The sequence below is a fragment of the Oryctolagus cuniculus genome, chromosome 1 (genome assembly GCF_964237555.1).
Source record: "Oryctolagus cuniculus chromosome 1, mOryCun1.1, whole genome shotgun sequence".
In the NCBI taxonomy this organism is placed as follows: Eukaryota; Metazoa; Chordata; class Mammalia; order Lagomorpha; family Leporidae; genus Oryctolagus; species Oryctolagus cuniculus.
In genome coordinates, this window is record NC_091432.1 from 105,627,399 (window position 1) to 105,655,205 (window position 27,807).

At 52.7% G+C, this 27,807-nt stretch overlaps 1 protein-coding gene across 6 annotated transcripts; it reads right to left on the reverse strand.

Annotated features, from left to right (window-relative positions):
• Window positions 1-1,021: 1,021 nt before the first annotated feature.
• Window positions 1,022-20,757, reverse strand: TMPRSS5 (transmembrane serine protease 5). Of its 6 annotated transcripts, none has more exons than XM_070065048.1 (15): window positions 19,998-20,753; window positions 17,450-18,910; window positions 15,565-15,651; window positions 14,892-15,027; window positions 14,522-14,620; window positions 13,886-14,008; window positions 12,852-12,987; window positions 11,706-11,819; window positions 10,187-10,230; window positions 9,309-9,471; window positions 7,852-8,030; window positions 4,342-4,440; window positions 3,788-3,930; window positions 3,349-3,502; window positions 1,022-2,537 (listed from the first exon to the last, which is right to left on the reverse strand). In XM_070065048.1, exons 4-15 carry the CDS (start codon window positions 15,019-15,021, stop codon window positions 2,491-2,493), a joined length of 1,431 nt encoding a protein of 476 aa, XP_069921149.1. In that variant the 5' UTR covers window positions 15,022-15,027; window positions 15,565-15,651; window positions 17,450-18,910; window positions 19,998-20,753; the 3' UTR covers window positions 1,022-2,490. The 6 variants fall into 6 exon arrangements, with proteins under 6 accessions (XP_069921149.1, XP_051705138.2, XP_051705133.2 ...); XM_051849178.2 differs by adding an exon at window positions 16,312-16,563 and having other exon boundaries at window positions 17,450-20,753; XM_051849173.2 differs by having other exon boundaries at window positions 17,450-20,753.
• Window positions 20,758-27,807: the final 7,050 nt, after the last annotated feature.

Genomic DNA, 27,807 nt, shown 5'->3' on the forward strand with positions numbered 1-27,807 from the left:
GCTCCAGTACCAACTCCAGGTGAAAAAGCTCTTCCCGCACCCCGACTGCTCCCCCTGGGGACCCTGAGGCTGGCGCTTGCCCACTCTGCCTCTCCTTTGGCAGGAGACCAGCTTCAGCCTTCCTACTGCCTGGAAGTGGAGAGCTTTAAGATGGCATTCGACGAGCAGTCAGTGTAGTTGGAAGCAGGGTCCTCAGAGCAGGGAAGCCCACAGAGCTCATTTTAGTGCATCCGATGTGGAGGCAGACAGGGCCCAGCCCCTGGCTGCTGAGGGAGGCTGGGAGATGAGCTGCTGGTGAAGGGGATTTCTCCTTCGCAGCACCCCAGAGCAGCAGGAGGGTGCCAAGTGCATGGCCAGGAGAGGGCAGAGGAGCGAAGAAAGAAGAGCAATGGAGAGACTAGGAAACCTCCTCTCTTGACAGCTACAGTGGCCACTGGCAGTGTTTATTGCATTTCCAGTTCTGCCCCACTGTGGGTGAGCCCAGGTTCTGACAGGGGCCACCGCCCTGCTTGGGTGTCCATGACCTCACCTATAGAAAGTAGCAAGCAGTACACTACGGGATGCAGGTGACCTGACAGGTGAGCTGGTGGATGTATTCCAATGCTACCATTCTGTGCGACATGAGGCCCTGTCATTCACCCACGTGCAAGATAAAGACATGGATTTGGAGTGAAAACACACACAGTTCACATCCTGGGCCTGGTGCTCACTAGCTGAGTGATGTTAGGAGAGTTACTTAGCCCCTCTGAACGAATGTTCTTCTCCGTAAATTGGGGGCAGAGATAGTCATAGCACCACTACCAAGATGCGAGATCCCACAGGTGAGCCAGTTTTATCCACTGCAAAGCACTGGCCAAATGTTAGCAGTTAGTAAAAGGTGGTGATGGCCGAAGGTCTCGGTTTCAGGGCCACGGCGTGGGGGGAGGGGGCTGTTCTGCACCCCAGCAGAACCTCTCCACATCACTTCTGCAATTGGACAGCAGACTCCCAGGAAGCTCCTCCACAAGTAATAAACCGACAGTAAATGCACACCCTGAATTTTTAATGCACTTTGTGTAAGTACAGGAGACCCTCCAGGAAAGAGTGATCATCTGTACAACACCTCGAAAAAAAATATGCTGATAAACCCACAAAGTTCTGTGATTGCTCAACACTAATTGCATTTCCTTGGGTAAGCACCATAAAAAATTCATGGCAGTTTTTAGAAACAAGATACCAATTGCATTTTAATTGCCACAGAAGAGAAAGTGGGGAAAGACTTAACCAGGAAAATGGTAATTGGGCATAAACCCAGAAAGAGATGTCCTGAGCCAAAGGCTCTATTCCAAAACAAGAGCTAAGAGGGAAAGACAGGCCTGCAGGGAGTTTAACCTTCCCTGCGAGAGCAGGGGCCTGCATGGTTTGCAGACTTGAAGCTGTGAAGCACCTGGTCAGCTGGGGCTTTTCATCAGAGGCAGATGCAACAAATTTGAATTAAATAGGAGTGGGTGTTTGGCATAGCAGTTAAGACACCCGCCGGGATGCCCACATCCCACATCAAAGTGTCTGGGTTCTGGCGCAACTCCCAGTCCCAGCATCCTACTAATGCATACCCTAGGAGGCAACAGTGATGCTGCAGTAGCTGGGCCCTTGCCACCACTTGGGAGGCCTGGATTCAGTTCCCAGCCCTAGGCTTTGACCTGGCCCAGCCCCTGCCATTTCAGGCATTTGAAGAGTGAAAGAATGTGGGAATGATTTTTTTTTTTCAAAATGATAAACTTAAAAGACAGAGGATGAAATTAATAAGCAGATGACAAAAATCTAGAGTAGATGAACAGAAGTCAGTACCAAAGCTTCAAACAACATGTGTGGGAGGAAAGTTGTGTTTCCATCCCATGATGGGTCCGTGCAAGAAACAGCAGGGACCGGAACCAAGACCACTTAGCACTTCACTCACTTGAATGCCAGAACTCCTTGGACCCATGTGCAGAGCTCCTATTTTAAACCAACACCCTATTCCACCACCAACCTCCTTGTTGCTCAGCATCCTGCCCACCCCAGGCAAGTCCCACATAGCCAGGGAGAACAGGAAGTGGCTGAGACCAACAGGGCAATGGGGAGAACCCCAACTCCTTGGGCCTAATCTGGGCTGGCCTGGCCTTGACCTTATCTGCCCAGGAGCCTTGGTGCCAGGCGATCCTCTGCAGAGGCTCTTAGCGTGCCCCTGCCTCAGGCCAGAGAGAGAAGGCAGGAGCAGGGGTACCCTGTACGTCCCTAATGACGCACAAGGTGGCTGGGGAGGGGAGAGGGTGGAAGGGTAGGCTCCCAGCTGCTCCCAGCAGCCTCTTCGTCTCCAGCAACGGACCCTCTCGTCCTCGTCATCTCTCACCTCCCCTAGCATTTCTAACCCAGCCCCAGTCTCTCGCCTGTTGTTGAGAAACAGACTCTCAAAATCAGGGCCTGGTGGCCCGTGGGTGGCGGCAGCTGGTCTCTCTCGCCGTGTAGGAGATCTCACACAGTCGGCATCAGGGCTGCTGCTGCTCCTCCATCTAGTGGACCTGCCGGAGACCAGGAAACATGAGACCACGCGGCCATGACAGTGGAGGACACAGCAAGACTTAGGGCAGGCAGTCCTGCACCAAAGAAGGGAGCTAGATTTGTGCTGTGGCTCCGGTGTCACCACTTAGCATTCAGAACCTTGACTGCCACTTCTAGCACATGGGGCAGAAAACACCTGTGCGTTTTCTGAGTTCTTTCTACGATTGGAATGAGGAAGTGGATGCATACCCTAAGTGGATCCTAAAGCCATTGTCTTCCACCTGTGCCGGTGCCCATGCTGGTAAAGCAAGCACCTGCTACAAATTCATGCCATCTCGCCTGGTCCTCCCACAGCCGGTGGGAGGAAGAACGGTGGCATGCCCAGCATCACAAAGGACGTAACCAAATGCAGAACCCAAACTGCTGGGTGTCAGCTCTCCCCTGAGTGCAGGAATGCAGCCACTTAGGAACTGCCTTAGAGAGCAGGGATGAATGACGCTAACTAGTATGTAAATAACACCAGCCCTGCCGCTCTCAGCCTAGCACCATGCCAGGCGTCGGGCAGGTCTTGTCTCATTTAATGGTCACACTGGCACACAGCTAGCCACAGCCGCTATTACCAGGAAACTGAGGCTGACCAAGGTTCGGAACTTGCCAAAGGCTACCCAGGAGATGGCAGATCTAGACTACGAGCCCAGGCCTCCTCTTCACCAGCTAAGGCCTCCATTGTCCCTTGTTCCCTCCCCAATACCCAGCAGGGCCCAAACCTATAGGGTGAAGTTCAAGGGTCCAAGGTGGGGTTCTTTAGAAACCTCCCTGCCCCCAACTCACTTTGCACAGTGTCGTGGATCCAGTCCAGGAACTCAGCCATGTTGGCGTAGACCCCTGGGTGATTGGGTTCTGCACAGCCACGACCCCAGCTGACCAGCCCCACCAGGCGCCACATATGCCCATCTGGACACACCAAGGGGCCCCCGCTATCCCCCTGAGGGGTGCAGGCATGAGACAGAGCGAAACAGCCAGTTAGTCCTTGCTGGTGGGAGGGCTCCAGACCTTCATGGGGAATGGGCTCTCCTTCCCAGGCCCCTCCTCTCCCTGCTGGGACACCTGTTAGCTTCACCCCACTCCATAAACTCTTAGCACAAACTCCCGGCTTGCCTCAGTGTCCCTCCTCCTAGACGGGCTGTCTCATGCCACCAACATGCTCAGGCCAGGGTGCCAAGTCACAGCAGGTCCCTGGTCCCCCCCCTCCCCGGAGCACAGGCCACACCTGGCAGGCGTCGGCCCTCCCATGCAGGTAGCCGGCACAGAGCATGCGGGGGGTGAGGGCCCCGCTGTACATGCAAGAGCTGTTGCAGAGCTGGGAGCTGAGCAGGGGCACCACCGCGTCCTGGAGCGTGTCCGAGTTGTGGGCTGCGGGAGACACCAAGAGAAGCTACAGGGCCCTAGCACGGCCCAGGCAGGCAGAGCAGCATAAGCAGAGGTGGTCAGGGGTCCCAGGGGACATGGAGCCCCAGGGAAGGGGCAGGGCCTATCATCCTTGGTGGCTGGCAGTGGGGCTGGGGCGACCAAGAGGAGGACTCACAGCCACCAAATGCAGAGGTCACGGCCTCCTGGGTTAGAAAAGGCCTGGATGTAAGGAAAATTCCAGTTGTTCTCTCCAGAAAGACTTGGGCAGCAGACCTGGAGCCCTAGGCCTGCCTGAGAGTGATACCAGGCGTTGCCATGGCCTGAAGAGGAGCAGGTGCTTGATGCCACCCCAACCCACCACCCCACCCCCGCCACTGCGCCCCTATGCCCCCAGGGCCCCGCGAGCTGACTCACCGTGGCTGGGGTCGGTGTGGCCCCAGCCAGACACCCAGCACTGCGAGCCGCCAGGGAAACGCTGCTCTTCTGCAGGTAGGCACACGGCGCCCACGGTGTCTGTGGAGAGGCACACGGTCCCGGTCCCCACTCGGGCTCGACTTCCCTCCGTCTGGGCGAAGGCCTCAGGGCGGGCAGCTCCTCCCCGTCTCCCTTCTCAGTCTCAGTGCCCGGCCCGGACGGCTGGGCAGGTAGTGTGCTGTCCCACCTTAGGGGTCACCACTCACAGCAGACATGCGCACACTGCAGTGTGCACGCGCCCTCTAGGGGTGGGCAGTGCACATGCCGCCACCCACTGCCGGAAAGTGCTCTGGCCCATTTTGGCTTTTCCACCAGGGAGTCTGGTCCCTCCTCGCGCAGTGCTTTCAAAAGTGTGCGACACGGCCCACGGGTGGGGTTCTCTCGGGGAGAGAAGCTCCTACCGAGGACTTCACTACCTAGAAACGTGAAGGCTGATCCGTTTTCACACTAGGGATTTTTGCAGTTACTATTTATTATTATAAGCAACATGGGTTCTCCACAGAAAAGAGGGGAAACTTTTTGTCTGCCAAAGCCATTTGGATATGGACATCATTCATGGGCCATACAGAATGATCAGCTTAAAAATTAGCCTACTGGGCTGGCGCTGTGGCGCAGCGGGTTAACACCCTGGCCTGCAGTGCCAGCATCCCATATGGGCGCCGGTTCTAGTCCCAGTTGCTCCACTTCCCATCCAGCTCTCTGCTGTGGCCTGGGATGGCAGTAGAGGATGGCCCAAGTCCTTGGGCCCTGCACCCACATGAGAGACCTGGAGGGAGCTCCTGGCTCCTGGCTTCAGATCAGCGCAGCTCCAGCAGTTGCAGCCAATTGGGGAGTGAATCAGCATATGGAAGACTCTCTCTCTCTCTCTCTCTCTCTCTCTCTCTGCCTCTCTGCTTCTCCTTCTCTCTGTGTAATTGTGTAACTCTTTCAAATAAATAAATAAATAAATCTTTTTTAAAAATTAGCCTGCTATAGATTTAGTGCATTTCAAGTCCCACCTGTGGTTGCTGTGGCAGAAACAGACAAAATGATTTTACAGGCCTTATATGGACCAACCGTGAGCTAGATGCTCCCCACCCCTGACTTAGGTAGTTTTCTGTATTAAACATACTTATTTAAGTCAACTTAGAAATATTAAATGGGGGCCGGTGCTATGGCATAGCAGGTGAGGCCGCCGCCTGCAGTGCTGACTTCCCATATGGGCACCAGTTCAAGTCCTGGCTCCTCCACTTCCAATCCAGGTCCCTCCTAATGCACCTGGGAAAGCAGCAGAAGATGGCTCAAGTTCTTGGGTCCCTGGACCCACATGGGAGACCTGGAAGAAGCTCTTGGCTCCTGGCTTTGGCCTGGCCCAGCTTCAGCTATTGTAGCGTGAACAGGCAGATGGAAGATCTCTCTCTCTCTCTATTTCTGTAACTCTGACTTTCAAATAAATAAATATACCTTTAAAAAAAAAAAAAGAAATATTGGGGCCAGTGCCGTGGCTCACTTGGTTGATCTTCCGCCTGTGGCGAAGCATCCCATATGAGCACCGAGTTCTGGTCCTGGCTCCTCCTCTTCCAGTCCAGCTCTCTGCTGTGGCCCAAGTCCTTGGGCTCCTGAACCTGAATGGGAGACCAGGAGGAAGCACCTGGCTCCTGGCTTCAGATCTGTGCAGCGCACCGGCCATGGTGGCCATTTGGGGAGTGAACCAATGGAAGGAAGACCTTTCTCTCTGTCTCTCTCTCACTGTCTAACTCTGCCTGTCAAATAAATAAATAAAAATCATTTTAAAAAAAAGGAGTAGAAGTCAAACTTAAACAAGTAAATCCAGAGAAGATGTAAAAGATCTTTAAAAAAAAGAAATATTATATGTTGAACAAAAGAGTTCATACATGTAATAAAATCTGTGAAATGCCTGTAGCCATGACTGTTGTTCAGGCAACCCAAGGATACAGGTGATGATGGAGGGAGGAGTGTGAAGTGTGTGTGTGTATGTGTGTGTGTTTATACAAGTACGTATGGGTATGTGGTGTGAGTGTGTGTGTATGAGAGTGTGTATATGTGTATGGGGGTGTTGTGTGAGCATGTATGTATGTGTGTATACAAATATGTGTGTATGTGGTGTGTGTATGTATGTGTGTGTATACAAGTATGTATGGGTATGTGGTGTGAGTGTGTGTGTATAAGTGTGTGTACAAGTATGTTGGGATATTGTGTGTGTATGTATGAGTGTGTGTATGGGGGGGCTGAGTGTCAGAATGTGTGCACGTGACTATATGAGTACATGTGCATGTGCATGTGGGCAGGAAGAGAGATGAGCTGATTTCTCAGGTTTCGTCCTGATGCTGTAAGCCTTAACACATTCAGTTCATCTGGGGACCAGAGTGCATTTTGGCATCACGTACACCTGATGTTGCACCAACTCTTTGTGCATCTTTGGGAGGAAAAGCGTCAGGTTCCTTTCAGGCTGAGTCAGGTAGACACAAGGTCAGCAAGGGCAGTGGCTGCGATGGCTGCAGCCTGGCCTCACCCTTCTGTGGCAGGTGGTATGACAGGTAGAGCACCGGCCCAGGTGTCAGGACATGAGACTAAGAAATTTTTTGCCATGTGGCCTTGAAGAAAGTCATTTCCCCCACCTAAACTTCAGCATCCTGATCTGCATATACCTGCTTCACTCACCTGTCAGCATTGTTACTTGGATTAAAAGGAAAAATACTTGAGAAAATAGAAGAAATCCCATTATCTGTAACATGTCACAACATGGCTGGAAAAAAAATATAAAAAAAGGGCCGGCGCCGTGGCTCACTTGATTAATCCTCCGCCAGCAGTCCGGCGTCCCATATGGGCGCTGGCTCTAGTCCCGGTTGCTCCTCTTTCAGTCCAGCTCTCTGCTGTGGCCTGGGAAGGCTGTGGAGGATGGTCCAGGTGCTTGGGCCCCTGCACCCACATGGGAGACCAGGAAGAAGCACCTGGCTCCTGGCTTTGGATCGGCACAGTACTGGCCGTGGTGGCCATCTGGGGAGTGAACCAATGGAAGGAAGACCTTTCTCTCTGTCTCTCTCTCACACTGTCTATAACTCTACCTGTCAAATAAATAAAAATAAATTTAAAAAAATAAAAATAAAAAAACAACATGGCTGGGACCTGCGACTAGCCTGCACCTGGGGTGTGGATCCTCTAACTGACAGATGCAGCTACCGTGACGTTCTGCTTGGGACCACACAGGCAAATCCTACCTGACTCAGCCTGAAAGGAACCTGACGCTTTTCCTCCCAAAGATGCACAAAGAGTTGGTGCAACATCAGGTGTACATGATGCCAAAATGCACTCTGGTCCCCAGATGAACTGAATGTGTTAAGGCTTACAGCATCAGGACGAAACCTGAGAAATCAGCTCATCTCTCTTCCTGCCCACTGCTGTTCTCCCACCACAGCCCCCAGCCTGCTCAGCTCAGGGCCAGTGTCTCACCTGAGAAGTTGAGTGGTGTCCGGAGCCGCAGGAGGGCAACATCATAGTCGTGATTCTGGGCACTGTAGAAGGGGTGAAGGATGATCCTCTCCACCATGGCCCCCTGGTGTGGCCTGGCCGAGCTGTGGCTCACCAACCCTGTGTGGACACGCCAGCTGGATAGCCGGGACAATCTGAAACTGCACACAGGGGCCATGCTGAGCCAGGGAAAGAAAGGGCAGAAGAGGCTGATGTAAGCTAGGTGGCAGGTGGGGGACACTGGCCAGAAAAGCCAGTGGTGAGGGCCCCTGTCACCAAGCTGCCAGCTCCCAAGGCCCAAGGACCTTGCCTCTTAGTATCATACCAGCAGCTGGCAAGACACTTGGCATGCAGTAGATGCTTAATAGATGCTCAAAGACTGATGGACAGAGCAGTGAGATACAGTGGGTCACCCCTCCTTTCCTTCAGCAATAATCCTCCAAGTTTTACAGCAAACATCAGCAGGCCCTGTGTGATTTCAGGACTCCAAGCTGGGTAGGAAACACTTCCTTCAGTCCCGTCTCCATTCACCACATGTGACATGCAGGAGGCCCAGCCCTCCCTGGCCTCAGCCTCCCTGTTGTAAAATGAGGTTACACTCTCTGCCCCGCCTGCCACTAAGAGAAGAGGATCAAAGAGCTCAGTCACTTCTGCATTCCTCCTTCTAAGATGTATTAAGCCCCTGCTACATTCCAGGGATGGGTCTAGGCCCCAGGGGCCCAGCCGTGGAGAAATCTACAAAGGGATGTGGTGATAAAGGAGGCTGAAAGTCCCCGTCCCCACAGAGCTTCCGGTCCAAAGGACAAAAAGACATTAAACAAATAACTACAGGGGAATGTTGTTAATTACACTGGTGATAAATGCTAAGAAGCTTGGAGTACTGTGGATGTGGAAGCATTGCAAAAACTAAAAAAACAGAACAGATCTTTGCATCATTCCTGCTACTTGTGCAGATCTACTCTTGACACTGAATGGGGGCCGGCGCTGCGGCTCAATAGGCTAATCCTTTGCCTGCGGTGCCGGCACATCAGGTTCTAGTCCCGGTTGGGGCGCCAGATTCTGTCCCGGTTGCCCCTCTTCCAGGCCAGCCCTCTGCTATGGCCCGGGAGTGCAGTGGAGGATGGCCCAAGTCCTTGGGCCCTGCACCCGCATGGGAGACCAGGAGAAGCACCCCTGGCTCCTGGCTTTGGATCAGCGCAATGCGCTGGCTGCGGCAGCCATTGGAGGGTGAACCAACGGCAAAAAAGGAAGACCTTTCTCTCTGTCTCTCTCTCTCACTGTCCACTCTGCCTGTCAAAAACAGACACTGAATGGGGAGAAGCTGTCCAACACCAGCCTGGCCCACCCAGAGCAGACAGCTGGACGAGGACTTTCACACAGGACATCCCAAGAGCTGAACAGAAAAGACAGCCAAGGCCCTCTCCTCGGCCAGGACTTGCCTGCGCATGCAGTGGGCTGCAGTGACCACCCAGTGTGGCGCCAGCACAGAGCCCCCGCACGTGTGCCTGGAGCCCAGGGTCACGCTGGCTTGCCACGGCCAACGCCCAGGAGCCGCAGCCTGTCCACCGACTATCCGGGAAGCCAGGGGCCTTGTCCCACATTCTGCCAACAGAAAAGGGTGAGACAGGAAGAAAAAGGGAGGTGGGTGAGAGTGTGGTCCTAGCTCAGGGAGTGTAGCCCAGAGCCAAGCCCAAGAGAGTCAGTGTGGCCACCCTTATTCATTATTCCTGAGGGATGAGAAGGCAGACGTGTTGATTTTATACCTGCAAGCCCCATGGGCTGTGGGCTTGCTGATGGCAGGGACTACCTCTGCATTACCTATGGAGCCCCAATGCTACCCAAGTAGGAGCTGAAGTGGAGGCGTGTGGACGGGCACATGGGAGTACAGGTGAGTAGATGGAGAGATTAACAGGAAGGCAGGTGAAGGAAGCCCACGACTTTCCCACCGGGCCCCGAATTCACCACCTGCCTTGGTCTCCCGAAGCTGCCAACAGGTTACTCAATGACCACAAATAATTTCACCTTCGGGGTTCTCCAGAAGAAAGAAGTGTCAGAGGTCATGGCAGAGAATTGGCAGGTGGTGGAGTAAGGAAATCGTCAGCCCAGACCACTGGCTGCTGGGGAACAGGCCCAAAGCTTGGGCAGGCTCTGTTTGGGCAGAACCAGCACTGCAAGGAGAGGCCCAGCAGGCAGATGGGCAAGACCCCCAGCCCAAACCCAGCTGAGCGCTCCCTGGGGCTCATCCACTCTCGGGGCAGGGGTGAAGGGAGATGCTTTCTTCCTACCACCAGCTTCCTTGGTCCAAAACCTGACTCACCAGAGCATTTGAGGGACACAACTCGGCCAGAGGTGCAGTTGTCCCTGCAAAACAGAGGCGCCCACAAGAAACTGGACAGGTCCCCACCCCGAGGCTGCACACACCCACCCATGGGCATGGCGATGGGGAGGGGTGGTGGACACTTCATACTGCTGTTATGGAGCCAACGCCTTAGGATCCCACTATTTCCTTCCTGCCCCCACTGAACACCCAGGCCCCCGACACCCAGAGGCAGCAGAAGGTCTCCATGTTCTTCGAGGGCTGATTTGGGCAGGGTCCAAACTTACAAATAGGGTATTTATAGATGAAAAAGCCACTGTCCCCACCAAGTGGCCCTGAGCGAGTACGTGTTCAATGGATGAATCAGTGAGTGAATGAGGGAACAGGGCTCTTCCCTCATGTTCCTTCCGGGGTTTCCCTCTCTCCTGTGCCAGCCCCTTCATCTGAGCCCTAAATATTCATAGGTCTGCTCTCAGCCCACCCCCACCCCAACCCTTAGCTTAAGTCTCGGTTCCCTGTTGGCCAAAACCCCCTTTCTTTATTCATCTCTTGCCCCGAGCAGCCCAGGGCCTGATCCTCCTTGCTTCCCAACCCCTGATGGAGGTGTCAGTTCCACGTCCACACCAGCTTGCCCATTTGGGTATCAAGACAGGGACTAGTCAGAACGCCCCCTGTTCCAGCCGTGTCCCCGAGGACAGAACCTCAAGACAGGAGCTGCACGGGAGGGGCAGAGGGAATGGTTCAGGTTGGGAATGGGAGCTAGCCTGAGAAGACTTCCGAGCAGCGATGGCAAAAAGCGATGGCAACGCTCGCGCTCCAGCCCAGGAGGCCCCTGGGGAGCTTGAGGAAGCCTGTGCAGGCACAAAGACCTCTCAGCTCGTGCCCTCAGGGGCTCCAAATCCACCCCAGGATTTGGGGGAAAGGCTGCCTCTATTCCAGAACCCTCTTCGTTGGATCCCAAGGAGCTCTTAGCCAGAATAACTCAACTGCCTCTCTCATGAACTATCAGAATGTGGCAGGGTTGAGAGAGCGCATAGTTGGAGACAAGAGCCTGGTTTCAAGACCGGGTTTGGCCACTCCTTAGCCAAAAGACCTCAGATGAGACCCTTCATGTAACCTCACTGAGCCTCCATTTTTCCACCTGCAAATCCTGTGACAGTAACAACCAACCCTGTATTTCTGGCAGAGGCAAATAATGAGTCTTCGAAATTTCACAGAACATGTGTATTATGAGACATCTATGCATGGATTTCAATTTTTATGTGCCAAAATAAACTTATCTTTTCATTCCATTTCTCCACAAACTCCTGGGTGTCCCCTTGTGTAACGTGTGTAACACAGTGATGGGCGGGGCTTGTGCACATGGAGCCTGGAATTTCTGACTGGGACATGTTCCCCTTTGTTCTCCTCTCTCACATGGGCCATGTCCTGGTCACCAGCCTTGCAGTAGAGAGAGATTTTTGCTAGGCTCCCCACCAGAAAATAACGGACCCCATTCACCTAACCTCAGAAACCCTACCTGGGAAGCCACACCTCCTCCAGGAGGCCTTCCAGTCTGGGAGAGAGCTGAGCAAACTTCCGGGAGCCATTGAACTTGATGTCAGACAGGTTCACTCCCTTGTGGTGAGTGAGTCTTGACAGAGGAAGGGAACATAACAGGAGGAAATCACCTTTAAACTGTGCCATGAGAAGTAGCAGTTATTGTAATGTACATGAGACATTCGACCAGCACAGTGACTGAGCACAATCCTGCCCATGATCTCTTCAGGTTTTGCATTTGTTAAAAAGCAGCCATATGGGGCCAGCACTGTGGCATAGTGGGTTAAGCTGCCACCTGCAGTACCAGCATCCCATATGGGCACCGGCTCAAGTCCTGGCTGCCCCACTTCTGATCCAGCTCTCTGCTATGGCCTGGGAAAGCAGTAGAAGATGGCCCAAGTCCTTGGGCCCCTGCACCCACATGGGAAACCTGGAAGAAACTCCCGGCTCCTGGCTTCAAATCAGGCCAGTTCTGGCTGTGGCAGGCATTTGGGAAGTGAACCAGTGGATGAAAAATTTCTCTCTGTCTCTCTCTGTCTCTCCTCCTCCCTCTGTAACTCTGCCTTTCAACTAAAATAAATAAAATCTGGTTTTTTTAAAGATTTATTTATTCTACTTGAAAGTCACAGTTACACAGAGAGAGAAGGAGAGGCAGAAAGAGAGAGAGAGACCTTCCATCCGATGGTTCACTCCCCAGATGGCCACAATGGCCGGGGCTGCGCAGATCCGAAGCCAGGAGCCAGGAGCTTCTTCCAGGTCTCCCAAGCGAGTGCAGGGGCCCAAGGACTTGGGCCATCTTCTACTGCTTTCCCAGGACACAACAGAGAGCTGGATGGGAAGTGGAGCAGCCGGGTCTCGAGCCGGCGCCCATATGGGATGCCGGCACTGCAGGTGGTAGCTTTACCCACTATGCCACAGCACCAGCCCAATAATTAAAATATTTTTTAAAATGCTCAAAGGAAAGAAACAGGCAGGGGCAACCATTGTGCCCAGAGGCCAGATGGCCAGAGCCACCTCTTGCCGTTTCCTGAGTACCTTGATGTGACAGGCAGAGGTCTCCAACTTCCTTCCCTAGCCCACCTACCAGCCCTCCGCCCGCCCCAAGCCCCAGGTCGGCTCCTGTTACCTGAGATGCCCAAGGCTCCGGCAGATCCGCACCCCCAGGGCAGGGATCCAGCCCTCATGGCAGACCAGGATCCAGTCTGGCCGGTCCCTCAGCTGCACTTCCAGCAAGAACTCCTCACTGTTTATTCTGAAAGATACTGAAACCACAGCATGCCAACCACATCCCATCTTCAAGAAGGTAGTACCTTCACAGATGAAAGATCTCATGCTCTCTGCCTGTGCCTCTCTGTAACTCTGCCTTTCAAATAAATAAATAAAGGATTAACTGAGGTTCTATCGGTCTGGCTGGTGTCCTCGTAAGGAGAGGAAGAGACACCGGGCCAAGGGACGCAGAGAGTAGACGGCCCCTGCAGGTCAGGAAGAGGCCTTTACTAGAAGCCACGTCGGGCTGCCACCTTGCGAGACGCTGAGAAAATAAGTGCCGGTGGCTTCGGCCATCCAGTCTGGCTTTTTAGCTAAGGCTGCGCAAGCAAACAAATTCATGGGCTCCACGCTAAGCCCTTTTTATATATTTGCTTTTTTTATCCTTAGAACTTCTTGCAGTAAATATTTTTATTTACATTTTAAAGAGAAGGAGACGGAGGCTCCAAGAAGACATGTGCCCTAGGGAGGTCACACGGCTAGCAAAAGACAGACTCCAGCCCTGTTCTGACTTCCATAACTCACTCTGATCCTCAGCCTCTGAGCAGCATTGCACCTCCTGATCCCCAAGTCTTACCTAGAGAGCGGAGGCAGGGGATAGGGGCTGACGTGGCCAATATGGCCCCCTGGTGGGCTCCACACCATCAGGCCCACACCTGGCCCCTCTTCTCCAGCATGACTTCCAGCTCTCCTGCCACACTGGGCTCCTGGCTGTGCCCCAGCTAGAGACCCAGACAGTCCCCAGGGAGTGCTGGGAGCCCAAAGTTGGAGCTCAGTACTGCGAGGCTGGCCCTGGTCCCCATCACCACATTGGAGCAGGGAGAGATGGACGGGGACAGGGACCTGAGGGGGACCCAGAGCTGTGAAGTCTCATGGTCTTAGGGGTGTGGCCACCTGTTTTGGGAAGCACCGGGAGCAGAGCCTCCTGGCTGCTGGTCTCTGAGCAGTTCACAGTCGTCCCCTCCTCCTGCAAGGGCTCGGAGATAGGCTGAGAGGCGGCCGGCTGCAGGTGCAGCACTGCAGAGAGGAGCAGAGGGGCTCACAGGTGAGAGACTGGGGAAGGGGAGGAGTCCCCCTCCTTGGGGACTCCTCGTCGCCTACCCTGGCTTTGAGCAGGCCCCGACCAACCAACTGGGGAGAGAGGCAATTCACAGCTCGCTCGCTCGCTCTCGCTCTCTCTCTCACACACACACACATACACCCACCCACACACTCTCACTCCTATTTTCTTTCTCTGTCTCTCCCATTACTGGAAAAGATTTCTAGAAAAAGCTTGACTAGGGCCTCCCTGAAAACTTACACTTCCTACTGCAGGACTAGAATGTTCATTTTGTAGAGCCCAAATCCCTGCCATTGCAATGTCAGCCCTTCTCCTCCTGTTGTCTACACACAGTAGATAAGAAAGGTGCTGGCCCCTCTGCATTCCACACCTGCTCAGCACCTGCTCTCCTCTCCCACCTCCCCCCAGATCCTGTTCTTTGTCCCCCGCCCAATTCACCCCCAGACCACAGAAGGGCCCCCTGCACTGACCTAGGAGCCACGAGCCGACACCGGCCCCGACCAGCAGTCCCACAGCTCCCAGCACTGTCCAGCCGCGACTCACGGAACACAAGCACCCCGCCTGCGAGACTGGAAGGTACGAGACGTCTCTGTCCCCTACTCCTGCCAGACAGCCTTGCTCCACCCTGGGGCACCCAATGGATTCCCACAGGAACTCTGCCCCAGCCCTGTGGGCCTGGAACAGGTCAGGTGGTCAGGCTCCAATTACTGCAACCCACGGAGCCCACTCACTCCCCAGAAAGGGAAGAGGGAGAAGAAGCAGGGGAGGGGGTTGAGAGAGAGGGGGTTCTGGCCCCAGAAGCATCGGCGGGGCAGGGAAAATTCCCTTCACTGCCCCCACCTTGTCGCTCCCCGGTGGCCCAGTCTGGCCTGCTGGGCTGCTGCTGGTCTCCCGGCTTTGCTCCAAAGGTCCCAGGTCCCGGGCTCTGCCCTGTGCACTGAGCTTCCATCGGGGATGGCTTTTCCAGCATCAGACTCTGGGGAAATAGAGGTCAGACAGCCAGGGCGCCCACACCGAGAACTACCAAGACAAGTCCCAGCCCATGTGCCCTCGCTTCCCCCGCGCTGTCACCTGCAAGCCTCGCTCATCCTGAGGACTCTCCACAGAGGCCCCTCCAGGCCCTCCCTGCTCTCTTGGGGCCCCCACACCCCCTGCCCTCAGGGACACAGCAGACACTGGAACCTGGACCTGGCCCACTTGGGTGCCCACCCTTCATCTTGCCTCCATGAGCATCCCCGGCATCTGCTGGAGCGCCTCCACGTGGCCCCTCAGCTTCCCCTCTCCAACCCCGTCTTCATTCCCCCTACCCCATGCGCCCTCCCACCCACTCATTCTGTGTCACTAGGAGGACACAGTGGGGAGTTGGGAATAGAGCCATATGGGCCACCTACACCACCCCAAAGGCTTTGCAGTGCAGTCCTGAGGACGTCATGGAAACAAGGTGGAATATGTTAAGCCGCAGAGACAAAGGTCAACAAAGCTACCAGCAGCATTCAAAAGGAAAAGCACTTACTTCTCACTGAGGAGATCAGGGAAGGCTTCCTAGAAGAGGCAGCTCCTGGGAGAGGCCCTCACAGATGAACAGGGCTTGAACTGGTAGCTGTGAGGAATGGGAAGTAAGATCTGGCAAAACCTCACACAGTTCAAAGCTAAGTCTACAACCTACAAAGTGAACTTGGACAACTCGGGCCGTCTGTCCAAAGTAAGAGTGATGACTCCTACCGCCCCATGAGCAATGTCTCTCCTCCAGCATGGTTTCCCTGTGGTACTGCACCCCGAAGAGCCTGTGCAACCTTTCTAAACATGGGTGCAGGAGCCCCATCTTGCCTCTGCAGCTGCAGTATGGAGGCGGGGAGGGGGCGCGGGGGGTGCTGCAGCAAGGCTCCCGGCGCCCACTGCGAGTCTGGCGCTCACAGCTTCCTCCACCCCAGAGCTCCAGGGCACGCTGCCATGGCAGTCCCACAGTGCCTTCAGGCACCCTCACCCCACGGACGTGGCTCCTGCTATCCCCTCCCCGTGGAGCTAACTCCTACCGACACCCCCCCCCCCAGAGTCAGCCTGGCCACCCCTTGCCCAGGGACCTTCCTTTGACACAAACAGCGCCTGCTGCTGTGCTGGGCTCCTTTCATCTTCTCTCCCTCCCTGCTCACTGCTCTCTGCATCCCTCGCACAGAGCCTTGCACAGAAGGGGAGCTGAGTTAAAGCACACGGAGGGAAGGAAAGAATAAGGGCCATCCTTAGCACTGCAGATGGTACGTACAATAATATCCATCAGAAAGGCGTTAGACTGTGGGTCCTTTCTCAGGGAGTTCCCCCAGGCGAGCAGACACGTCTCCTTAGTTGAACTGGCCACGTTTCTCGGTCGACACAGTGATCATAAAAGCCAGCAGCACTGACTCCAAAGCAACGCTGGCTTAGATGTGCTTCTCGGGTATCGCATGGAGTGTTCCCTTCACGCCAAAACTGCCCCCAGGCCTGCCAGGAGCTCCACTGAACTGGCTTTGCCCGACCTCTGGTTGAGGGCAGGAAAGCCTTCATCAGACTCTCCTGGGCCAGTCACCTCTAAATTCCCCTGAAATCCTCACTCTGGGCCCATGAGCACTCAGGCCAGCTCAGCTCCCAAATGCAGCTCTGGCTCAATAACTTCCTTTAGCGTGACCTACCAGCCCCACCTTCCCACGCCCTACACCAGTTACAGCCAGGACCAGAAGGACTGGACCCCCTGCCAGCAGCAGGCCTGTGCTCCAATGGGAAAACAGGTCATGGTGTGCGTGCCATCACATGCACTCCCTTGTGTGCCTACAGCTGAGCCTCCACAGGGCACGGGCAGCGAGGCTAAAGGACTGTGCAGGCTGGGCAAAGCATCAAGCACCCACAGAAAAGCAAAGAGGGTAACAGCCTGTGAGACCTGGCCTCTTCTCTGAGGGTATGGCTTGCTCTTGAGTGGATGTTGCTCTGAGCAGTGAGGCAGGACCTGCTCTACAGAGAATGCCAGGGCACGCTCAGCCTCTCCCCCATCTTGGTTTCAAAGGGAGCTGCGTATTAAGCCTCTGAACAAACTGGCCCCATTTTAGGTATCAGCCCACCTCAAAACCCACCTGCCCAAGCCCAAGTGGCAGCCTGGAAAACTGGTCCTGACCTGTAAAAGCCCTTTTCGAGTGGGAATGCAGTGTGATAGTGATGTGCTAAGTACTGCCTAGTTGCAAAATGCTAGACTAGGCTATGGGGACACAGGAAGTCCCCGGGGGCGGGGGGGGGGGCAGGAGGTTGGCCACACAGGGTCCCCTCCAGGATCCAACTCCTGCACCACAGCTGCCTGAGGGAGGCTCTCTCCACCAGCCTAGGAGAGAGGGAGAGACAGAGGTGGGAGCAGGGATGCCACAGAGATACAGCCTTACCGTGTAGGTGGATGGCCCAGATGGAAGGCTTCAGGGTCTGCCAGGCAGCGTTCTGCTCCTGTCCTTGGGTCAGCATTGATTAAACAGCCCAGCCTGTCTGGTTAGAGGAGAAGGTCTCCCTGGTTCACACATGGCCCCTCCCTACACCCTGCTCCACACACACACACATGCCAGAGAGACAATGAACTCTGCTCAGGCCCCATGAATAGGCCCCTTGTCTCAGGGAAAGGGAGCCAAGTGCTACTAGGTTGGGCAGCCCCAGCCCCTCCCCTGCCAACTAGAAGCTCAGAAACTCAGAAAAAAGGTTATGGGGAAGAGGGAGGCCAGTTACTGTTGCTTAGCAACCAGGTCCCTTGTGCCGAAGAGTGTGCCCATGCCATGCGTGCTAGCATGACTCCCCCTTCCCGCGGACGGGGCTGTTCTGCGGAGCCTGCCGCTAACATTTGCTAAAATGTCTCCGAGCCCTCGGGATTACATCTTGCCTCTATGTGGTTGACTCACCCAGCAGTCTGGGGTTGTCACCATGTTGGGTCTCTTGGGCGATGATGAGGGGTCGTTTTTTCTCTCTCACCTCCGGACTGCACCTGTCTCCCCAGTGTCTGGGAAATGAGGCCTCTCCACCCTATCAGCCCTGGGAGCCACTGAGACCTGCAGTGCTATCTTGCTGTACAGGATAAGGTGTCCCAGCTGAGCCCAGGCTGGGATGAACACACCTGGGAGCCACATCTCTTTGGATAAGGAGACAGAGCAAGTACCAGGGAAGGGAAAGGCTGGAGTGGCTTTCTTTCCTCCAAATCGCCTCTCAGATCCCTCAGATGTGGGCACAGTTCAGAATATGGGCTTGGGGCGGCGCTGTGGCTCAGTAGGTTAAGCTTCTGCCTGTGTCGCCAGCATGCCATATGGGCACCAGTTTGAGTCCTAGCTACTCCACTTCCAATCCAGCTCCCTGCTAATGATCTGGGAAAGCAGCAGAAGATGGCCCAAGTGCTTGGGCCCCTGCACCAGCATGGGAGACCGGGAAGAAGCTCCTGGCTCCTGGCTTTCGATTGGCCCAGCTCCAGCCTTTGTGGCTATTTGGGGAGTGAACCAGCAGATGGAAGACCTCTCTCTCTCTCTCTGTCTCTCCCTCTCTCTGTAACTGTGCCTCTCAAATAAATAAATAAATATTGGGAAAAAAAATAATATGGGCTTTAGAGTCAGTCCTTCATCCAAGCCCAGTTCACCCACTTCCCTTACCTATTAAATGAGAGTAATGGTACCTGCTCTTTGGAGTTGGTTAGAATTACATGAGATACTGACTAAAAAGTGCTTAGCCTGGGGTCCAGCACAGTAACTGCTACAGTTGTTCTCATTACTGTTGAACCCCAGCCACACAGGCTTGGTTTTTACTTTTTGCTTCCTATTTTCAGCATCTACTCACTGGGTCCTCTGGGGCTGTGCTCATCCCACAGAGCTCGCCACCTGCAAAGCAATGAAGACACAACAGGGCGGCTATGCATCACAGAAGCAGGAGGAGAGAAATGGCGGCTGGAGCCCACTTCCCTGGGTCAGCTCTGAGGTCTCCTATGGCAACACTCTTCAGCCTGCAAACAGACGCCTACTGCATGTTCGCGCCCAGGCTGGGCGTGGGGGATGCCTCAGTCACTGACAGGGAGCTCATAGGCAAGAAGGAAAAACAGGAACAGATATAAAGTATTGTCATTCGTCCCAAGTGGACTGCAGAGGCTGAACTCAGAGGGACAGGACAGTAGAGGAACAGCTGGCTCTTTTGCCCCGAGGACAGAGACAGCTTCCCAACCAAGAAGATGCTGGAGTTTGGCCTTGAGAAATGGGCGGGCCATCACAGAGGAGGACACTTCAAATATACTGCAGGGGCTGTCAGGGAAAATGGCAAAGACCTCTGGCAATCCTTTCCTCTGGGAAAGCCATGAAAAAACGGGGCGGGGTTGGGGGAATGGTCAGAACTTTTTCAGAACTCCGGAAATGAACCAAACACGTACAGGGAGCTGAGGAAGTATTTACACAAGGAAGATGACATCGTCTCAGTAATAAAGTGTGTTTTGTGGCATTGTCACTTTCCATCCCCTCTTGTTCTCAGTGCCCTTGGACAAACAGTATTTCACAATCACAGTGGAAATCGGCAATGTGGCAGCCACAAGAAGGGGTAAAATAGGCTTGGAGCCCCTGAAAGCCCCAGGCCCAGAGAGTTGTCATTATTTGGACTGTCCAGTGGTTCCCTGGAAGATTCCTGTAGCAAAGTTGTCTTTATCTGACCTGACTCAGAGCTTGCCCCAAGTGAATAGCTTTTCCCTAAGGACATTTGTCAAAAACAATTGGAGATAATTGTTGGACTTTGTGGCTGCCTGAGGCAATGGGTAATGGTTGGAGCAACCAAAATATTAACAAGGAAAATCTGGGAGTGGCTTGGAAGACAAATTCCTGGGAATCTAGAAAGCCACATACAGGCATAGATCTGTGCACATGCCAGGGCCGTGCACGTGTGCAGGAAACAGCTAAGAAAGGTCCTACGCTCTCCCTCCTGGCTTACCTTGAGGCTCTGCACAAGCAGGAAGACCAGGGTCACAAACTTCCTGTCCGATTGTTGAAGCCAAGCCCCAACATACACACAGAGCTCCTCTGCAAAAGTGAGAGACTTACTAATTCCATGCATCAAGACAATCTGTTCAGTCATTAACTGACTAGAGACTATGGAATTAATTCCAAAAGTCATTAAACAGACAAGCCACAGTAACAACAAACCCTGAGGAACGGGAAGAATCTTATTTCCAGAGTTTTCCTAATGTATTCAATTATTATAGATCCAATTTTCAACAAGAAATTATGAGGCATACAAAAAAACAAGAAAGCATAACACATATACAGGGCATAAAGCAATCAACAGAAACTCTGTCTGAAGAAGACCAAAAAGTGGACTTCCCAATAAAGACTTCAAACCAACTATTCTAAATATATTCAAAGAATTGAAAAAGGAGCTGGCATCGTGGCATAGTAGCCGAAGCCTCTCCCTGCAGCGCTGGCATCCCATCTGAGCACTGGCTCATGTCCCAGCTGCTCCTCTTCTGATCCGGCACCCTGCTTATGGCCTGGGAAAGCAGTGGAAGATGGCCCAAGTTCTTATGCCCCTGCACCCATGTGGGAGACGCAGAAGAAGCTCCTGGATCCGGGCGTTGGATCAGCCCAGCTCTGGCTGTTACGCCATTGGGGAGTGAAACAGTGGTTGGAAGATCTCTCTCTCACTCTGCCTTTGCCTCTACATCTTTGTAACTCTGCTTTTCAAATAAATCAATAAATATTAAAAAAAAAAAAAAAAAAGACAGCATGAGAAAAGCAACTCGCCACGTACAGGGGATCCTCAATAAGATCAACAGTTGATTTGTCTGGGCAAGGATCTGGACTAGTAGTTGAAATACTAATTAGATCCCATATTAGAGTGCCTGGATTCAATCCCCAGGTCCAGCTCCTGTTTTCAGCTTCCTGATAACTCGGATCCTAGGAGGCAGTGGTGGTGGCTCAATGGCTCAAGTAGTTGCATTGTGCCACCCACGTGGGAGACCTGGATTAAGTTCACAACTCCCAACTTCAGCATCCCAGCTGTTGTAAGAATTTGGGGAATGAACTGACAGATGGCTCTCTCTCTCTCTCTCTCTCTCTCTCTCTCTCCCCCTCTCTCTCTCCCCCTCCTTCCCTTACTTCCTCTAAAACTAATCAATCACTTTTTTTTTTTTTGACAGGCAGAGTGGACAGTGAGAGAGAGAGACAGACAGAGAGAAAGGTCTTCCTTTGCCGTTGGTTCACCCTCCAATGGACACCGCGGCCAGCGCGCTGCGGCCGGCGCACCGCACTGATCCGAAGCCAGGAGCCAGGTGCTTCTCCTGGTCTCCCATGGGGTGCAGGGCCCAAGCACTTGGGCCATCCTCCACTGCACTCCCAGGCCATAGCAGAGAGCTGGCCTGGAAGAGGGGCAACTGGGACAGAATCTGGCGCCCCGACCAGGACTAGAACCTGGTGTGCTGGCGCCACTAGGTGGAGGATTAGCCTAAGTGAGCCGTGGCGCTGGCCTAATCAATCTTTTTTTTTTTTTTTTTTTTTTTTTTGACAGGCAGAGTGGACAGTGAGAGAGAGAGACAGAGAGAAAGGTCTTCCTTTTGCCGTTGGTTCACCCTCCAATGGCCGCCGCGGCCGGCGCGCTGCGGCTGGCGCACCGCGCTGATCCGATGGCAGAAGCCAGGAGCCAGGTGCTTTTCCTGGTCTCCCATGGGGTGCAGGGCCCAAGCACCTGGGCCATCCTCCACTGCACTCCCTGGCCACAGCAGAGGGCTGGCCTGGAAGAGGGGCAACCGGGACAGAATCCGGTGCCCCGACCAGGACTAGAACCCGGTGTGCCGGCGCCGCTAGGCGGAGGATTAGCCTAGTGAGCCGCGGCACCGGCCTAATCAATCACTTTTTAAAAAGCTGACTTTTCATCAGAAATATAGAAACCAAACCGGCATATTCAAAGTCCTATAAGGAGATCACCAGCTAAGAATTATATATCCTGCAAAACTGTCCTTTAAAAAGAAAGGAGAGGGGCTGGTGCTGTGGCATAGCAGGTAAAGCCACTGCCTGCAGTGCCAGCACCCCATATGGGTGCCGGTTCAAGTTCCAGCTGCTTCACTTCCAATCCAGCTCTCTGCTATGACCTGGGAAAGCAGTAGAAGATGGCCAAAGTTCTTGGGCCCCTGCCCCCACACAAGAGACCCGGAAGAAGCTCCTGGCTCCTGGCTTCAGATCGGCGCAGCTCTGGTAATTGTAGCCAATTGGGGAGTGAACCAGCGGATGGAAGACCTCTCTCCCTCTCTCTGCTTCTCCTTCTTTCTCTGTGTAACTCTTTAAAATAAATAAATAAATATTTTTTAAAAAAATAAATAAAAATAAAAAGAAAGGAGAAAATAAGACAATCCCAGATACACAAAAACAGAAAATTCATGGTTAGCAACACTCCCCCCACCCATACACACACAAAAGAACTAAGAGAGTCTTTCAGGCTGAAGTTAATTAAGCACACTGTGCAGCAGCTTGAATCCACATTAAGAAACAGGAAGCAAAAGGAAAGAAAAAATAGACAAGTCAATAATAATAGATGGAGAGTTCAGTACCCCACAACAATGGGTAGAAAAACTAGACAAAGTCAATAAGGAAATAAGAGATTTAACTAGCACTATAAGCCAACTAGACCTGTAATAGAAGACTCCATGCAACAATACCAGAATATACCTTCTCCCATGTGCATGAACCATTCTCCATGAATGACTATGGGATGGGACATGAAGCAAGTGTAAGGAACTTTAGAAGGATTAAAATCATACAAAAGATGCTCGCCAGTCATCATGGAATGAAATTAGAAATCAGTGACAGGGAAATTCAGAGAATTCACACATTCCTAAATAACCACAGGGCTGAAGAAGAAATCACAAGCAAAATTAGGAAATACCCTAAGATGGATGAAAACAGAAGCACAACATAACAAAATGGATGAAGCGCAGTGGAAAAAAAAATGCTTAGACGGAACTTTATGATAGCCATCTACATCGGAAAGCAAAAAAAAAATCTCAAAGCAATGACCTATCTGAAGCCAGGAGCCAGGAGATTCCTCTGAGTCTCACAGGTGGGTGCAGGGGCCCAAGGACCTGGGCCATCCTCCACTGCTTTCCCAGGCCATAGCAGAGAGCTGGACTGGAAGTGGAGCAGCCAGGACTTGAACTGGCTCCCATATGGGATGGCAGCACTGCAGGAGGCAGCTTTACCCGCTAGACCACAGCACCAGCCCTCAGATCATTATTATTATTTTAATACTTAGGGATAAAGAATTCCACTGAAAAACTAAAGGTTTTTTTAAAGTTTTTTCATGATTTACACATACCTTTCATACACACTAAATTTTCATCAATTTCAGGAGGCTCGTGGGCCCTGGGAAAGCGTGTCCTAATGGGAATAAAGGAGCAGAAGTGTTTCCAAATTCTTGCTCAGGACCACTTCTGGGAGGAAGCCTGTCCCCTCTCTGGTGTGTCCTGAATGGTCCCCACACAGGGCCTATTTGAAACCTCTGTCTCCAGCCTCAGGTCAGGGGAGGAAGGAGATAGTGTGCCCAAGAAACCTTCCAACAGCTCTCTGCTCCAAACACACTGATGACCCAACTCACCCCGGAGCCCTGCTGGCCTCGCCGTGGTCCTGCTCAAAACGAGTGGGCCCAGGGTCCTGGCCCATGCAGCTTCCTCCTCCTGGCACATGGCAGCTTAGTACTTGACTATTTAATGACCTGCCTTTCCCTTTCATCTGGATGCTCCCTCAACAAGGCAGGAAGTGGCCTGCGCGCTGAAGTGCTCCGTGGTGGAGCTCCTGCCACTTTATGTGCGTCTGGGCTGCTGCATCCTCTCCAACCCAGCCCCCAGCTCTGGCTACAACCATTGTCAGAAAGCTGGTTGTCATCTGGTCGTTGTGGGTGTGGCTCCCCTAAACCCTTGGAATTCTGATCAGGACAACTCAAAGCAATTGTTATATAGACTTATATTATTTATATTATATAGATTTGTATAGATTATACATTATCATTATGTAAATATAGATTATATACACTCTAGTATCTATTATATAGATACTAGAGATTCTAATCTCTATTATATAGATTTTATATATTATAGACAGAGAGATTATATAGATTTTAATCTGTTGTATAGATCTCTATATAGATTCTAATCTCTATTAATCTTGGCAGTGAGAGTGGAATAACACTGAAGACTAAAGTAATGATTAAAATGGGGCTGGCATTGTGGTGTAGCAGGTAAAGCCGCCACCTGTGACACCAGAAACCCATATAGGCACCGGTTCCAGGCCCAGCTGCTCCACTTCCAATCAAGGTACCTGCTAATGGCTTGAGAAAACAGCAGAAGATGACCCGGGTGTTTGGGCCCCTCCCACTCACATGGGACATCCAGATGAAACTTTTGGCTCCTGGTTTCAGCCTTGCCCAGCCCTGGCCTTTGTGGCCATCCAGAGAATGAACCAGCGGATGGAAGCTCGCTCTCTCTCTCTCTCTTTCTCCCTTATCTCTAACTCTGAATTTCAAATACATAAATAATTAAAATAAAATAAAATAATGATTAAAACAAAGTACACCAACTCTCAATTATCCAGAGATGGAGAAAGACACGGCAGAAATGAATACATCATAGTCTCTGCTGGTCTCCATTGGAAACAGACACTAGTGTGGGTGATCTGAGGGAGGCGGTGGGAAAAGCCGACAGCAGCCCTGAGTCCCACAGTGTCCTGCCAAGGACATGGACTGCAGCAACAGCTCTGAGACCTCAGCAATTCACAGCAGAGGTTTCTGTACTTGAATCCAGAGGCGGGCATCACCTGACAAAGCCCTGAAGGAATGGCCCAGAAGTCAGGTTCTGACTGGAGGACAGGTTCTGGAAGAGGCAGCCAGACTAACAGATGCTATTTCATGGGGTCAGCGGGACCCCCGCAGCCAGAGGGATGGCAGGAGAGGAAAGTCAGGTCAGGACAAGCCTATTGGCAAGCTCTCCAGGGCGAGCCCTAACCTGGAACCCTGGGGTTGCTCTGGCCTTGGTTTTTCCTGTTGAAGATAAACAAGAAAAGATCAGGCTACTTGACTTTGATCTTTTTTTCTCACAGTCTGCTCTCCAGGCCAGAGGCTTTTAACCAGGCTGGGCATTGGAACTCCTTGCAGAGCTTGTTATTAAACTATTCCCTGGGCATATCTAAAACTTTCTGATGCATCAGCCTTCTAAATGGCGGCCCAGGACTCTGCACTTCCACCCTCCTGACTCTGGGAAGATCTCAGCTAAGCTTAGTCATCTTTAGCTCCATATAGCAGAGTTGGAATTGAGGGAGGGAAAGTTGTGTCACAAAACAGTTACTTTGAAAAATCATAGTTCTCATGAATACCCTACCTTGGATAAACATACATCATCTTCTTATAAAGAGCCATGTTTCTCCATCAGCTGCCACATGGCCAGATTCTACCCTCAAGAGACCCATTGGATCAAAGTAAGGCATTGAATTACCAGCGTCTAGTATGGAGCCTGGCACATGGCAAGATCCCAGCTTGGATATCCAGGTTATGACCCAGCAGGAAACAATTCCAAGGTTTCAGTAGCTTAAAACAACAAAAGCTTATTTTTTTAAAAGATTTTTATTTATTTATTTGACAGGTAGAGTTACAAATTGTGAGAGAGACAGAGACAGAGAGAAAGGTCTTCCTTCTGTTGGTTCACTCCCCAAATGGCCGCAATGGCTGGAGCTACGCCGACCCGAAGCCAGGAGCCAGGTGCCTCTTCCTGGTCTCCGACGCAGGTGCAGGGGCCCAAGCACTTGGGCCATCCTCCACTGCTTTCCCAGGCCACAGCAGAGAGCTGGACTGGAAGAGGAGCAACCAGGACTAGAACCGGCGCCCACATGGGATGCCGGCGCTGCAGGCGGAGGATTAACCTAGTGCGCCACAGCGCTGGCCCCAAAGCTTATTTCTTTAAAAAAAATTATTTTATTTACTTGAAAGGTACAGTTACTGAGAGAGACAAAAAGAGAGAGAGATCTTCCATCCATTGTTGGTTCACTCCCTAAATGGCCATAAGGACTGGTGCTGGGCCTGGAGCCTGGAACTCCATCCAGGTCTCCCATGTGGGTGGCAGGGGCCCAAGGATTTGGGCTATCTTCCACTGCTTCCCCAGGTACATCAGCAAATAAAAACTAGCACTCATATGGGGTGCTGGCCTTGAATGCAGTCAAATTAATCCACCTCACCACAATACAAGCTTATGCTTCAGATCCACAGGGTGCCATGCTGGGGACTTTTCTATATATATCCTCAGTGAAGAACCCCCGACAACAGAGCCGCCTCCATCGGGAATGTTGTGGGCACAATGCAGAGAGAGCGTTCTGGAGAGCTTCATGTGGGCTATTAAACACTCTGGCTACTCACAATTCATTGTCACCCAGTCATGAGGACGCCACGCAAATGCAGTCGTACAGTGTGCTGAGAACCACAGAGCCAGGAACACTTGGTGAGCAGGCTAATAGCTATCACAGTAGGTAGTCAATAAGTAGTTGTAAAACAAAATAACAGATGGGCCGAAATCCCCTTGCCAGACACGGTCACGAAGACCACCTTTCCTCCTCCATACCTTGCTCTACCTGGGTAAAGAAGGAGGCGAGTAAAAGCGGAAGGAGATTACCAAGCAGGTCATTCTCCAGTTCCTGTACGCTGGTGGACACAGGCATGGACTTCTCTCTCCAAGAGCCCCATCTCCGGTGAAAGGCAGCTGGGTCGCCCCGAGTTGGCTGCAAGCCGTGCTTGAGAGATGTGAGAGTGCTGTGCGAGACGGCTCTGGGGCGGTGCACTGCTGCTAATAACAGGGGGATCAGGAGTTGTGGGAACTGAAACCAGCCCTGCTCTCCTCAAGGGAGGATTCTAGATTAACTGGGGCTGGCCTCTTTGTGGCCAACCTTCTCTGCCTGACTGCCCAAGAAGTCTCTTTTCTTTCTCACGGCTGCTCCCTTCCATCCCAGAGGAGCTATCCTGGTTTGCCCTGGCCATTTCACTGATTGGAACAGAAGCCTCACCTCCAGAGGAAGAGAGCAGGAGACTGGAGTGCGGAAGTGGAGGAGGCACTTGCTTGTAAGTGGAGTATCAGCACCTGCTTAACTTGTGTCTCCTCAGACCTGCTGGAGGAGAAGCCCTCTGAATGGGGCCCTGCGGGCTGTATTTTTATCCTGGCGGTCCTGCCGCTGCAGCCTCACCCCTGCCCTGCTTCCCTTCTCCCCTGCTCCCCTGCCTCCTCCCACTGACAACTCCCTGACCCACTGGGCCCACAGCTGTGGAGAAGCCTAAGCTCATGAGCCTTGAAATTCTTGCTGCTGCTTCTCTTTCAGTTACTACTCTCAAAACCTTCAAGGGCCTTTCTCAGCTGTCCTCAGGATGAGCCCTGGCATCTTCAGACACATCACAGTGATGGCTTTTCTCTTCCATCCAAGTGGAAATGCCAAGTTCCACTTCATACAACATTCTCAGACTTGCACATTCTGTTGAAAGCGACCACGGGATCCATCACTCTCCTATCAGACAGAAAGCTGAGGCTGTAAAAGGTGAAGACGCCACAGGAAGTTGAAGGCAATCCAAGTCCAGGCCTCTGACTGCTGGTCCAGGCTCTTGCCCACTCCCACCCCCACACTGCAGAAGTCGTCTGTTCCCTGTAGGCCCAGAGAGGGGAAATTCTACACATGGACTCAGCTCTGGCCGGTGCCGTCGGGGTTCCATGCCGCTTGAGATCTTCCCTTGC

What these genes read in the sequence shown, in the direction of transcription:
- TMPRSS5 (XM_070065048.1), bottom strand. Translation starts at nt 15,021, where the DNA reads ATGCTGGAAAAGCCATCCCCGATGGAAGCTCAGTGCACAGGGCAGAGC. An exon ending in CGGAGCCTTGGGCATCTCAG is followed by an intron (nt 11,820 to 12,851) that starts GTAACAGGAGCC and finishes TCCTCTGTCAAG; the next exon opens with ACTCACTCACCACAAGGGAG. An exon ending in GATCCACGACACTGTGCAAA is followed by an intron (nt 2,538 to 3,348) that starts GTGAGTTGGGGG and finishes GGTCTCCGGCAG; the next exon opens with GTCCACTAGATGGAGGAGCA.